This window comes from Phlebotomus papatasi, chromosome 3, assembly GCF_024763615.1.
Source record: "Phlebotomus papatasi isolate M1 chromosome 3, Ppap_2.1, whole genome shotgun sequence".
Lineage (NCBI taxonomy): Eukaryota > Metazoa > Arthropoda > Insecta > Diptera > Psychodidae > Phlebotomus > Phlebotomus papatasi.
In genome coordinates, this window is record NC_077224.1 from 40,662,385 (window position 1) to 40,678,011 (window position 15,627).

A 15,627-nucleotide genomic window follows, 5' to 3' on the forward strand; every position below is an offset into this window, starting at 1 on the left:
CTATAAAAGTCAATTAAATATTTGCAGCCAATGACACGATATACTGATACAACCCTCTTGATTCACGATGAGTGGAACCGTGGTCATGAGAAGGTGGCATTTCCCACTGTCTATGCCTTCCTCTATCGCCGGGGTGCCGGAGAGGTTGACGATGGTGAGACGAGTGATCTGCATCCAAATGGGATGCTTCAGCAGCAACAAGAGGAGAAATTTATGAGGATTCGTGGTCAAAAGGTGGGATACAAATACAATAATCGTGACATCAGGCGACCAAATGGCCTGAGCAGAAAGAGGAGGAGCAGAGAAATTGCTGAGAAGAGATCAAGTAGGAAAAGTGTTGAATTGCGAATTGTTGAAAATGATGGGGAACAAGAAACTCCTTTGGTTATCGTAGAACCTCAAAGTAAACCACAAGAAACACAGGAAGTCGCTGAAGACCAGCAATCAGCAACTGTCTCAAAGGATCCTCAAGAAAATATTTCCAAAGATGAAGATCAAAAACCCAATGAGGAACCAGAAGACAGTGGAGAGAAAGTTCAAGTTCAGATAAGTGCCGATGTCCATTCAGTACCTGCTACAGATATAAATGAAAACACCGTTCTTGAAGATACCAAGAAAGAAATTGTCCAAGATATCACCAATATTGAGGAACCAGAAATCACTGAGAACCAGGAGACAAAGGAACAAGTTTCCGAAGATAAACCACAAGAGAAAAATCCAGATTCAACATCTGAGGAATCTGCACATAAATCACCTGTACCTGAACCAGCCAGTGAACCCGATGAGATCCTAGCCATTGTGGAACCCTTAGATGATGTCTGTGAAATTCGTGTCAAAGCCAAAGATGCCGATGGTGGTAGTCCCCAGAGTCTCCGTCACATTTCACGTACATCCAGCACAAGTAGTCGTAGTGGTGCCAGGAGTCCCATCCCAGGAACTGTGATAGGTGTCCCCATTCGTCGGAAGCAATACACGTCAATTTCTGAGACCTCCTTTGACGATCCCACATCGTCAAGCTACGATGAATCCGATGAGCCAGATTATGCCAAAGTGGAGCAAAGAGGGGTGAGTGATGAATTGATTTTTCATAGGGCATTATGGTGAGAAAGTTCCTGCGGTAAAAAGTTTTAGAATTGATTTTCGATTAGAGGCACAAACTGTGATCAAGGCAGAGATATTTTGTGAAAGTGGTGTATTTAATAGAATGTCCAATTTTATAAAAAATATATATATACTTAAAATTTAATCTCTTAGATTAGAACATGATTGTTTTGAATCTTGCTGTAAGAAGCACAATGCAATATACTCAATAATCCGATATCCGGATGACAGCTGTCAAATGGATATTTATCTGTTAGTTCCGTACCCAATCATCCAGATAAAAGAGAGTTAAATGCAATCAGCTTTGCCTTGACAATACTTTGACAGCTGTCAAACACTTACAAAAAAAGCTGAAATTGTAAAGAATCTCAACTAATACAGAACAGTACCTGGTATCACTTAAATCAGATTCTTGCCTCCCGTCCGCAACAACATCGGAGTTATAACATATTTACATGATACTAGTCTGACAAAAATCTGAGTTCGATTTGTATTATATGTTTCATATATAAATATATGATATTCGATCCGTAAATGTTGCGTTTAGGCAGGGAGTAAACAGTAGGTCTACTACTCACGGTTTATTTTGGGTTCCAATCAACATAATCATGGAAATTGATCGGCGCAATCTTGTAGACTGATTGGGGAGATCAGCACGATTTTGTAGACTGATTTCTACGATCTTCTGATCTACCACTTACGGTTCACTTGCTTGCCATGCTTATTCACGACCTGCGTTGTATAAGCCTTAAATTCATCCGTAAATTTGGTTTACATTTAATGAAGTTATGAATTGCAGTCTTTAGGACTCGCACTGTGAACTCTTAAAACTGATTGTACAGTCGAGTTCCTTAAATTTGAACTCCTCAAATTTGAACGACGGTTGAGTTCAAAAGGTAAAATTTGAGGTTATGTGATGAAAATTTTGCGTGAAGTCTCAATTAGAAATATTTTTTCTAGTGTTTCCTCATTATTATCGTATTATATTAACTTCCGCAACAAATTCCATTTATTTCACGACAAATTACACTGATATATTCTCTAAAGTTATTTATCTTAATTTAGGTAAAGCGCATTTCACATGAATTCCGTTACCATTTTGAAAATATTGTTCAAATTTGAGGAGTGAGAAATGTCATCTACACCCCCCAAATTTTCAAATTTGAGGAACTCTACTGTAGGTGATCGGAATTTAAAACTTTCTAACTAGAACATTGTGAGTATGAGTCTGTCAATTTTGAGACTGTCAGTTTCTATCTCAGTTAATAATAATGCTTGGATTTCAAATGTTCAGATGTTTCCCTTAATTAAAAATATGTTCCACTAAGTCAAATAATTCCTTTAACTTGGAACTCTATCTGGTAAATGTAAGAGGTTTAAACTGAAAGTATATTTCAAATTAAATAATTTGAAATTAAGACCGGTATCATTCAATAATTGAAAGCCTTTTCTATCTATTACGTATTGTAAGGAAGCATCTGACAGATTTCTTATAATTCATGATTTGTAGTTAAATAAAAAAAACTGTGATAATTCCCAAAGAGTATAATGGACGCGCTGGAGAGATTCACACTAAACATCAGATTGTCATTTTAAAATAAAGCGATTAAAAAATTATTTGTTGAATTTCACGAAGTATCTTTTGCATAATGTGTGTTATTAATCTAAATGTAATACATTTTGCATACGACAATTGATGAAACTCAGTGAATGATTTTCTAGAAAAAAAAAATTGTTAAATTGAGGTGGTAGTACGATCTTTAGTGTCGATCATTACAGGGCTTTCTTGAACGAAATTCTTCTATGACTCAGTGGAATTATTTCAATTTCAATTTTTCAATTTCAATTTATTACAAACTACACAAATTAGGGAATATCCCTCTTACAAATGTGCAGTGAAGTTTAAGAGAAAAAACAGAGGCAGAAGAATAGATATCAGAAAGCTTAAAGGGAAGGAGAAAAAGCTTATGAATGTAAAACAAACCAAAAAAAAGGTTGAAGAGAATAATAAACTGCACTGTTAATCTACTGAACAGCCTGGAAGAGTTTTCTCAAAATTGCTCGAGAAACACGAGCTACTCGAGGAAGTGAGTCTAAAACTTCCAAATTACTTCAACTTTCAAATTATTCAAGTCAGAATGTAAAATACTTTTTTTTTAATTTTCTGTTGAATAAGTCTTTACTAGGGGTAAGTGGGGCACCTTTGAATGTGGGGCAGCTTTGAAATTGGGTTTTTCTCCTATGTTTAAATGGTACTGAGCCATATCGCAATGTAATTTAACTTCTCAAACTGTTTGTGCAGCTAAATTATATCACGATGAGGCACAATTTTATTTAAAAATAGGTGAAAAATAGTAATTTCAAAGCTGTCCCACTTTCAAAGGTGCTTCACATCCCCTACTTAATTTTTTTCTATAAATTCTTATATAACTGCTGACTATTAATATTCAATTTAATTCAATATATTTCTTCTCAATTAATGCTTGGTTGCGGCTGCCGCCGATTTACCACGACCGATCTCATCAGGTAAACGGCAGAAATCCCGAATCACAGATCGTATATGCCGAAAATTTGTAACAGTTTTACAATTTATGTTTATAATTACAGTAAAAACAAAAAAAAACCAACGTGAGGATAACTAATGTATGGCCAGTGAAATCTGCACAAAGTTCAAACAGAATTTTCTAATATTTGTACATAGTTTTATTATAACTTTTTTACATGTTTTGAAAGGTATATGTATGAACTTATTTCAGGAAAAAATCCGGTCCGATCCGATCCGATGAGCTTTTCGGCACATTCGGGGAACTTCCGCCATTGATTTCGAAAATGTGGATGTTGGCATCTTCTTCAACTCTTGTTTTATTTTTCCCTTCAGCGTGACTTCGGTTTTGGGTCGAAAGTTTCGGGCATACACCTTTCACTTAATATTAGCCCAAAATGATTTAATAGGCTTCAATTAGGGGACGTTATGGGGAGCTTTCTTCCTTCTTGACAACAGGTATGTCAAGTTCCTCCAATGCGTTCATTGTCTTCCTTGAGTAATGGCTGGGTGCTAGGTCTGGCCAGAAGATCACATTGTCCCTTCGATGATACTTGTTGATGAAAGCTTCCAACTTAGGCATATAGACGTCAGAATTTTGCGTTAGACTCTTTGTGAGGAACGCGGGCTCAGACATTCCAGCAGCACTGATTGCAAGCCACAAAAGGACCTTTTTCGGGTACTTAGTATGCTCAACGTACTTAACTTTCTTGTCTACATTGTCGTCACGTACATAATAATACTGCCCCTGCCACTTATTACCATCCATGGTGAAATAGAACTCATCGTCCATGACACAAACAATGTCGTTCTGAGCGTGAAAAATATTTTGGATCAAAAGAGACAAACGAATTTTCTGAGTCTTTTCCTGAGTTTCTGAAACAGCTGGCTTCGGTTTTCTGGTTCTCCTCTTGATTCCCATAGACTCTAGATACTTCTTCACCGTTTTTTTGCTACATTCAAGTTTGTTACCAAGCTCACGGTACGACTTTGCAACTTTATTGGATTATAACTTGCAAGTCGAGCCCGCATCTTCGATTGACTAAGGGTGCTAAAATTTCCAGATCCCTTAGCTCGTGTAGTGATTTTTCGCTTCCCATAGTTCGACAGGATGCTATAAATACTCCTTCGCGATATTCCCATAGTTACAAAATGTTTTACGACTTCAGATTTATTCAATGTGGGATGACTGTCCTGAAAATTACAAACTAATTTTCGTCTATACTCTTCAGTATTATTTGTGGGAGCCATGTTTCCTAACTAAATCTAGGAAAACTTTTATGTCCATGTTAAGAATACATCTGGCAACACTGTAAAGTGATATAAAAGTGACTGGTATACATTTTAATTTTTTTTAAGCCTTCAAACTTTTGTGCAGATTTCACTGGCCATACGTTATATTGATGGGGAAACCAGAAATCGTCAGGAAATGGGAAAAGTCTATGAGTTTTCCTTGAGAGATCTCATTTCCCGGCGATTACCGGTTTCTCTATCAATATAGTTTATAATTACAGTTTGAATTGCTGGTGAATGGCTGTGTGGTGTACCTTTAAAACTTCACTTGCGCTTCCCTTGTTCACCCTCTCAAAGAGATATTATTCGGTGGTAAAGTCATGTAAAAATTGACAGGCACTCTTTAGTTCTTGAGCTTTTTAGTGTTTTGGGTGGGGACAGGGCGGGGGCATCCACAGGGGGTCAGAGGCCATGGTATTAAAGGTGTGGCCGGATGATGTGTTTATTTTTAGTTCCATCACTCGGTACGTTAGAAAATCAGCAATTTCCACTAGCAATTCATCATCATTAGGCTAAAGGGATGACTTTTGCTAAATCACCCAATGGTCGGTTTATTTATTTTCAAATAAGTTGAAGATGATAAAAAAAGAGCATGTGAGAAATAAAGATGGGATATTTGTGTGGTGCTGTTTAGAATTTGAGATTAAAAGCGTCTGGCATTACAAATTGCTTCTTCCTACCGCGTCAATTGTGTATGTCTTCCCCTTTTGTGTGGATGACGCTGTAGAAAATCATCCAAAGAGATATTTCCAAAAGCACGTGTACCGAGGAGGTGAAGAGTAGATGGCTTCTCTTGCTGATCAGTCGTGTGATTAATGACACCTTCTCGAGTGCTGAAGCAGGTTCATTTCTTTTCATATTCTACTTGAGATGCCATTTAACAAAATTTTCCTGCACTTGCCTGAGCATCAGAAAACAAGGAGGAAACATTAGCATGATTGTTGCCACTATAACGAGAATGGGAAATGAGCAATAGTCAACGAACATGGCAAATGTTGTGACTTTAGTTGACAAATTGTCCAATAATTTCAATTAATTAGACAATTAATTGCATTATATGATAGGAAATATTTATTTATGTACGTTGCACAGTGATTTATTGTTCCATTCATGAATACCACGAAAAAGCTTTTCATCGAAGCTTTTTCACGGCCAACAATCACCTGGTTCATTCATTATCCATTCGTATCCCCCATCCATAATCTTGCTGAAAGATCCAAAATATACATATATATGATATACCTAGCAGCGAGAAGACTAATGTCTTGTAGTTGCTGCTATTATTTACACTGAATGCATTTTAAAATATTTGCAAATCATCACTCTTCATTACACAAGTTCTTCCACTTTGACCAAACATATATTTTCCACACAAATAGCCTTAAGAGAAGAATGGTACATAAAGTTTCATTGTGAAGGTTGAATTTTAATTCTCTTCAACTTGTCAAGAAAATTGACATCACTCACAGACTACGGGTTAAACATCTTTTACCAAACATCGTCACTCATCATTTTTTTATGATCTCAATAATGATGAGATTTGCAGAATATTCCAATAGCAAATGATTAATTAATGAGTCAGAGAAACGTTGAGATACAATAATTATTTCTGCAGGGTCTTTTTACAGCCTCTGTAAATGCGCTAAAATAAAAAACAAAAACTTAATAAATGAAATTATAGTTTTATTGATATTTGTTTAGTTGAAAAAATAATAAAAAAAACTTTAAAATAACAGAGAAAGAAAAATTAAAGGATTAGAAAACTATTAGGGTCAAGGGAATCTTTTTAGCAGGGAATACTTGTTGGCACTTTGGTAAAAATAATATTGAATTTTATTTAATGTTTTAATAAAATTCAAGGGAAAGTGCTCGTGCTTCGTACGATCGCAAGCTTCATAATCACTAAATTTTTCCTATGTTTTTCAATAAATGTGGCATTGCAATATATAATATTTTTTAAAGATTACAAAATATATATAGTGTTTTTCTTTCATTTTTTAAATAAATTTAGTTAATATATTATTTAAAATACTAAGAATTTATTTATAATTAAAACTTTTACAATTATTAAGTTTAAAGGAAGATCCTCTTTATATAAATAATGCCTAAAGACATCATTAAAATGTTAAGAAAAAAGTCTTTGTTTTAAGGGGTTACGTGGGTCTCGCAGAAAAAAATGTACCATTGAAGTACTAGCTTAACTCATCAGTTAACAGGAAATATTTAGCTTTTTGACGTCAGATGAATATAGGTACTCTGAGAAAACTTGTCACCGAAAAGTAAGTTTTTTTTTTTAATTAAGGTCTCCGAAAATCAGGCCTTAACGGCTGAATTATAAAGATTTTTAAAATGAAAATTTCAGAAAATATAGCTTAAATGTTGTACTTTTATATGGCTAAGAACTTAAATTAAAATTAAAATTCATTGTGTTAAAATAAATAGAAAAAATATTGTCTTTCCAGTATTTTTGACCCACGTAACCCCTTAAGGGGTAACATTTACCAAAAAGCTCAAAGTTAACGTTTTTTGTAATCTTTTGTAGGTTTGCTAATGAATCGATCAATATAAAATTTTATGGGGTTATTACAAATGTCTTTAGGAACACAAAAATATTTTTATTTCAATTTTGAAAATAAAAATATGTGCGGCTAATGTCCAACGCACAATAACTTTTGTTTAGATAATATGTTTTTGGCATTTCAATGAGAGTGAATGAAACCTAGATCTAATCTAACCTAAATCATCTCACTCATTCTCATGGGAAATTTTGAAAACATGTTTACAAACAAAAGTCATTGTGCGCTGATCATAATGACCAGCGCACAATAACTTTTGTTTGTAAACATGTGTTCAAAATTTCCCATGAGAATAAGCGAGATGACTAGATCTAGATCTCACTCACTCTCATTCAAATGTCAAAAACATGTTTACTAAACAAAAGTTATTGTGCGTTGGGCATAACAGTAGAACTCGATTATTTATTATTCGATGGCATTAAAATTTTCAGGATATTTGCTTAGATAGATTTTCTATGAAAATAGATAAGATTTTTTAAAAAAATACTATTTTTTTGCGAAAACTTGCAAAATATCCTTTTAATCAAATAATTCCTGGTAATTTGCCTAGAAAATGAACTTTATTTGTTTATAACAACAGTATTGTTTATCAATCTTAAAAGTCCTGTGTTGCTATAGAGAATCTATCCAAGCATCATTTTTGAAAATATCAAGTTAATCGGATAAAAATTACTGGAGTTTTACTGATAGATGTGGAGCGCCTCAAAACGGAATCGATGCTTTGTCAACTCTTCTGCTCCGTCATTTTGTTTTCAAAATTAATATTAAAAAAATATTTTTGTGTTTCTCAAAGCATGTAATAACACCTGTAAATTTCATATTGATCGGTTCTTTATTATTAAACAATCACAAAAAACCATTAATTTCAGGCATTCTGGTAGATGTTACCCCTTAACCTTTCGACAAAGGCGTCTAAAATTGAAATTTTGCTCTAAAATATTGTTTTTCATTTCTTATTGGCTTATAGTTAATCTCTCTATAAGCCAATAAGAAATGAAAAACAATATTTTAGACAGATTCTTCATAAAAAAGTTCGACAATATAATATATTTCGACCATATTTAACAATTTCATAAGTAATTTTAAAAGTAAATCAACAATTTTTAAATTACATCTTTTATCTCTCACATAAAAGTGACAGCTGTATAAAAAGTACGTAAAGGATCATAACCAAAATTAAATATTATTTAAAGTTATTTACCTTGCTCAAAGCTCCAGGAAGAAAATTTTTAGAATTTTAGAAGGCATTTTTATTAGAAACAGCTGCCTGACAGACATTTCAGTGTACGCTTGACATGTTACTTAGATAAAGAATATTTGAGTGCTCACAGCAAAAGAATATCACAGCTAATACGGGCCTAAAGCTTAGCCATATGGCTTAAATCCTCTAATTCCTTATCAGGCAAAATTTCTTTAAGGAATTCTTGCTTCAAATTGGATATTAAGAACAAATTATCGAATGGATTTTGAAAAATCAACAAAATTGTTTGTTACTTAGATTTTTGAGGCTTTTGTGAACTGGGCTAAACCTCCAGTCTGAAGTCTGTATAACACAATTTACTTTAATTGTACACTGCACTGGTAAAAATTAAAGGATCAAATTAACCCTTTTTAACAAAAATGGATCATATTTGACCCTTTGAAAAGTTCACTTGAATCTTTTGAAATTTTGTATGCATATTTATCACGATAGATCGTGATTTATCGTAAATTTATTACTCTTATCGTATATCTCTCATCTGAGCGAACACCAAAGATGACTTTTTCATTATTTTTATTCGTTTATTCCGGAGATAAATAGGTGTCAAAACAGTGACCCTTTGAATGGGTCATGGGTGACCCTTTTATTTTTACCAGTGTAGCTTTCTTTTGCTACCAGTTTAATTTGTTTAAAAATTGGAATTAGCTATTTTGCGTGAATTGTTGTTCAATTTTTCGACAAATATCTTCAGAAACAAAAAATGCAAGCGGTTTCCAAAGCCACTAGCGGAAGAAAACACTGCTCTCACACGGATGAATAGTTTACTAATGTCACTGAATTCTTGGAAATTTGCTTGTGCTTATTTTGTAGTGAAAATATTTTTCCGAGAAAATAAAACCATTAAGAAGTTAGTGCTTGAAATTTCCATTATTCATATTTTATCAATAAATTAATATTAAGATAAAAATAATATTCAAACTTAATTCAAAAGTAAACTTTTTTGCAAGTATTCAGAAATTAAGAAGTACACAAAGTTGCAATTTTATCTGCTTAAAAAAACACATTACAATTGATAATTTTCTTCAGACACTTTTTTTTGTCTTTCGAAAGATCAAGCCCCTCCTAAAAATTAAATTGTCCACTTAAGAGCATCACGAGTTAATCTTTAGCAAATTGCTTTGGCGGAGGTGAAATTGTCAAATGGCATCTCTTCATGAGTGGTTTTTTTTTTAGTGTTTTGACACCGTAATTTGACTTTGACCCCAAAGCGCAAATTTACCTTTTTTATGCGCTTGTGAATCTCATACAAGTGATAATCCTAACACATAAAAATTCACATTTTATAGACTATTTACTGGGTAAATACCATTCCAATTCCAAACACAATTCAAACCATTTGGAAGGTAATCGTGCCATTGAGTCTGTGAGATGCACGAGAGGAATTCAGCGTGTGGCTGGATGTTCCTCTTTGAATTCTCTCGTGGTGGTTGCAGCGGTGCCCCCATAAAAGGTGGTGTTCAGTGTGCAGAAATGGGAATATCTTTCGTCTCTGGCTCCCCTCTGTATCCAGTTTTCTTGGGTCACCTTCCAGAGTAAAATCTCGTGTGCGGCCTCCAGAGATGAGGTTGACACAGTGGAATGTGCCCAAGAAGACAGGAGGATTCAGCATTGAGTGGAAAATATTTTTAAAGGTCGTACAATCACCAATGAAATTCCACCACTGAATAAATCACTCTCTTGTGTTGGGGTGTCATTCGATTTATAATTGCTGATTATTGAATTCCATCATTAGATTTAATATAAAATTCCATGTGAAATAATCGCAATCCGTGACCTTCATAAATCCACCTAATCTTTTGCATGCGGAAGATCAGCATCAAGTCTAGCAGAGTGTCTTCGACCCCATTAACTATATTTGTGGAAAATCTCTCTCGCTGTATCTTTGCCCATTTGCCATTTTGATTTCCATCCCATAAATGGGAAAAACTAACCGTTTTCATTTCTCACCATTTGCTCCACCATCTCCCTCATTCAACCTCTATGATGGACATAGCGGATTTAAAACTTCTCCTCGATGCATTTCATTTGCGAATCAAACGCAAATTCTTTTGCGTCTTCAATGGCATTCCATAAGATTCAGTCTCATAAACTTCAATTTCCCTCCTTTCTCATCCAAAAGAACTCAATATTCAGGTCGATATTGGCGCAAAAACTGATAGAGATCTCACTTATTTTGATCACTCATTTCCATGCGAACATCTGCATTGTCAACATTAGTTGCACTGCCTTGGTTAGTTTGTTATTAGCATCTGTTTCCAAGTGCTTATAGTAATGGTTTCTAAGTCTTATAAATTGATAAGCAATCACCGTTATTAACATAGAATCAAAATTAATTAAAATAATTATAGATTTTTTGCAGGAAGATAGAAAATCAATCAATAGATCAGAAGTATTTTATAATAGATATTTTCTTACATTGAATCAGCCTGATGCTTTTTTCTGAACAAAATTATAAAATTTTTATTTAAAATTATGTTGTCCTACTCTTTAAATTCAAATTCATCCCTTATGTGGGTTTCATATTTGAGTCTATGACTTTGTGTAGCATTAATTTGTCAAATTTAAACCTAATTATTAATTTATTTTTTCTTCAATTCTTACAATTTTAAGGCGAATGATCTTATATTTTTAGTATTTAAATTAAAATAAATTATGAAATTTTATTGATTTAAATTAAAAAATATTCATCAATTTAGGACTTTTAGTTCTGAAAAATTTCCATGAAAACATTGCCAAAGAGAAAATGTAATAGTTTTTCTAATCATTTTTTTAGAGAAATATTTTATTTGGAATTTTCTTAATAGTATTCTGCAAGTTAGAATATTTACAATCAACATTTTTTGCTGAGTTATTCAATATTATAGGGGGAGGTGGGGCTACTTTGAGCGGTGGGGCTACATTTTTATACGATTTTTCTCATATTTCTAAAGGAAATTGGGTTTCAACATAATGTAATTTCGATAGATAAAACATTTGTTGATCTAAATAAACTAATTTCCAGGACCAACTTCATTTAGAAATATGGGAAAAAATCATATATCAATGTAGCTCCACAGCTCAAAGTCGCCTCACCTTCCCCTACTGACCACCTGTTTTATAATTGTATAGTCCTCTATGTTATTATTTATGTAACTTGGGCAATCAATCAATAAATTCTATTCTATTCTATTCCAATTCAATGTACATGATAAGTATTTGCTTACAAATAATGCGAAATACGTATAGAATACTCTTGGATTTACATAATATTGTCACGGTTAATAAATAATATTACAACATTTACTGGTAAAAATAAATAATAAATAAATTGATCCTTTCAAGAAAAAATGGATCATATTTGATACTTCGAAAGGTTCACTTGTATCTCCTGAAATTTTGAATGCATAATTTATCACGATAAATTAAGTTTTATTGTAAGCTTATTACTCATATCGTATTTCTCTCATCTGAACGAACACCAAAAATGACTTTTTCACTGTTTTATTCGTTCATTCCGGAGTTAAATAGGTGTCAAAAATCGGCTTTCGGGATTTTGGCTTTCGGGATTTTGGCCTTTTCGGGATTTTGGCGTTCGGGATTTTGGCTTTCGGGATTTTGGCTTTCGGGATTTTGGCTGCCACCGGTCAAAACAGTGACCCTTTCAAAGGATCCTCGGATTTTTGCGTTTTTACCAGTGTTTATGTTTTTCAAATTTCCAAAGCTTTCAAAAGATTTAATCACGCTTCAAATTTTCTTTAAAAATTGATTATTCTGCTTTTATTAAAATTGTTAATTACCAAGAACCAGAAAATCTTATAAAGTACCTTTAACTATTTTTCACGATATCTAATTAGAAGAAGAAATCGAAGCAAAAATCCAACAAGAACAAAAAACTAGTATCGCTAGCATTTTCATCCCCTTGAGACCACTATAGGGTAAGTGTGCTAAATTTCCTAAGTCCTAAGTTTGAAATGCAATATTAATTCATATTGATATTTTTTATTACTTCCTTTTCGGGAAGGTTGTGTGGAACCTTGAAAACTAGTTTATCGCCTTTGTTTTTTTTAAATCACTTCCTAAAATATTGAAAAAATAATAATAAAATGGACATTACTTTGGGTAGTATTCCGGCCACTTTGAGTAAAATACCGGCCACCTTTTTTCTGACCACCTTTTGTGACGCAACCGATTGAAAATTTTAAAACGTCAAACGGAACGAGTTTAATATTTAGTTTAATACGTTTATATGACTCACAAGCCCTGAGATCTTCTGTGTAAATCGTCCTGAAGACCTGAAGAGTAGCATCTCAAATTTATGCGCAGATTCCCGTAGCAATTTGCCCTTCCTGAACCCTTCCAAGGCCTTCTCCACATAATCTTTTTCATAGAAGCGATAGTTTTTTTTGCTCTGGACATTGTAGAACTCATAAAATGAAAAAAAAACACAAAATGAATAAGAAATTTAGGAAAGCAAAAGATATAGGGTAAATGTCCTAATTCAAAACTATTTCCAGACGCTTTGACTTTGACAGAAGATTCAACACATTAAGTTCATATTTTTTCTGAAGAGAATTACATAAATTTGCTCCTTGACTCTTCTAGAATGTTACTGTTTATGTGAAAATTCTTTAGATATAATTTGAAAACTTCTTAAATACAAGAAAAATACGCGAGCGTAAAATGCTTCTATTGGAAACAAATTAATCCAAATGGAGACAAGGGAAAGTTTCTAATTGGAGACAAACAGTGTAAGTGAAACCACGACGAAAGGCTTCCAAAACCTTGTTGAGTTGCTCTTGAGTGCAGGATTTGTACTTATTCCTTGTCTTTTCTTCTTTCCCATCTAAAACAATAAGAAAATCTCTCCAAAAAATCATATTTTCTGGGTTTCCTATTGAAGCATTTGCAGACACTTCAGAAAAACCCTTTTTGTTCACGAAATAGGTAATTATTTCATTTGAAAACTTCACGTACCGGTAACAATAAAGATTAACACTTAATTTAACTGAAATTAGCCAGAAATATGACATAAATGTTAAACAAAACGAATAAACAACAGTCACTCTCATTGTGTTTTTCATTGGAAAACATGGTCGATCGATGAAAAATTCGATGGTGAAAAGGAACACTTTTAATTTTTCTGAGAAATTAACAAATTAAAATTTGTGAATATGAATGGATTTTCGCTTTATTTGGAGCAAAATTAACTAAATAATGAAACTGTGGTATAGAAAATATATAAATATAATTATTTAGTACTGTATTTATCATGATGAACAATGGCGTTTCCATTTGGAGTAGCGAAAAATTTCCATTTGGAGCAGGTTTTGAATTAGCTTAATTTACCCTACATAATTTTAATTAATTTATTTCCATGGCCGAAATTAGAAGTTGGCCGAAATTTGGCACACTTCCTCTATTTACTTGTGAGTGGCGCTGGAAATTTAAACATAAATTTACAATACAATTTACAAATTGACTATTTTTTGAAACAAATATTAAATGTCTAAAAAAAAGTCGTTTATGTAACTGCTCTCTCTTTGAGTTCCAGCAGTAAAATTCACGTTTTTTTTAATAAACTTTACCTTAGGTACTTAGGGTAAGTGTGCCAAATTTCGGCATAGTTGCATGCAAGCGACAAAGTCTCAAGTTTGAAATGTAATATTTTTAATAAAAATTAAATATTTTTGTTACAATTTTATAAGGAATGTTGCTTGGAACCTTGCAGACAATTTATCATCTTTATTTTCTCTAAAATCATTCATAATACATTTTAAAATGAATAAAAATGTAGACATAGCATTGGTGGGCTATTTCGGCCACCTTCATTCTCATAGTTCCTCGCCCTTCGGGAATTCTTTAAATATCTTTTTCAGATCATCTTGTTCGTCGAAGCGACATTTTTTACTATTTTTTGCATTGTACAATCTCAAGAGTATCCAAAAACTAAAAATTCATGGAAATTCGAGTAACAAAAAATATGGCCGAAATTGCAAGCTGGGCGGAATTTGGCACACTTACCCAAAAATATTTCCATTTTTATTATTAACAAAAATCTTCTTCAGAAAGCGACTAACAATAGATAGTCTTTTACAGACTTTTTCTTAACCTTCTGAAATCTTCAGTAGAAATGGTAGAAATTATAATTTAAGAGTTTCTTATCACAAATTTGTACGATGTTCAGATTTTAAAGTGCAATTTAATTTAATTTTTAAATTGTAAATTTTTTTATCTGTCTGTTAGTTTAAATTATGTTTCATTATTAAATTCTTTTTTCTGTATATAGAATTACAAAATGTTTTTTTTTAAATAATATTATGATATTTTATTTTATAAAGTAAAAGTTAGCTATTATCCACATTTTACTATATATTTGATCTATTTTTTATTAAATTAGTTTATAATTTTATTAACAATATGGAGTTATGCTGCTTGTTTGTTAAAACTTTGATAGAGTTTATTTTTCATTTTGGTTTAAGTGAAGAAAGCATTATTGCCAAGTTATATGTGTCTAAACTTAAGTGTTTGTAGATAGCTTTGTTAGGAATTATTACTGATACTTTTCACCTCTTAACCAAGAAGTATCACATTGACCTTTAATAAAATGTGTGTAAGTCCCTTGAGGAAGTAGTTCAATCCCCCTTGAAATCCATCTCTCTCTCTCTCAGAAAAAGAATAGCATTGAACTTAATGGAACAATGATGATTCTCTAAATGCAAATTAAATCGGAGGCAATGCCTTGGAGTGAGCATCAAATCCATAGTCACAGGTGATCTCTCACGATACAATCCAATCAATACACCGTTAAAGGTGCATGTAACGTGTTGATCTGTCAATTGGCATTCATTCCCACATTTATAAATTGGCACCATATG

The 15,627-nt window shown here is 32.8% G+C and overlaps 1 protein-coding gene across 27 annotated transcripts in view; it reads left to right on the forward strand.

Annotated features, from left to right (window-relative positions):
- LOC129805674 (tensin-2) overlaps positions 1-15,627 on the forward strand; it is a 253,929-nt gene that overhangs the window by 132,783 nt on the left and 105,519 nt on the right. For 26 of the 27 annotated variants that reach the window (XM_055853723.1, XM_055853735.1, XM_055853738.1 and 23 more), the window contains exon 3: positions 28-1,065. The exons of the other annotated variant lie outside the window; for it this stretch is intronic. In XM_055853723.1, the coding sequence (XP_055709698.1) occupies positions 28-1,065 (1,038 nt within the window). The remainder of the gene's footprint in view (positions 1-27; positions 1,066-15,627) is intronic. 27 annotated transcript variants of the gene reach the window in all.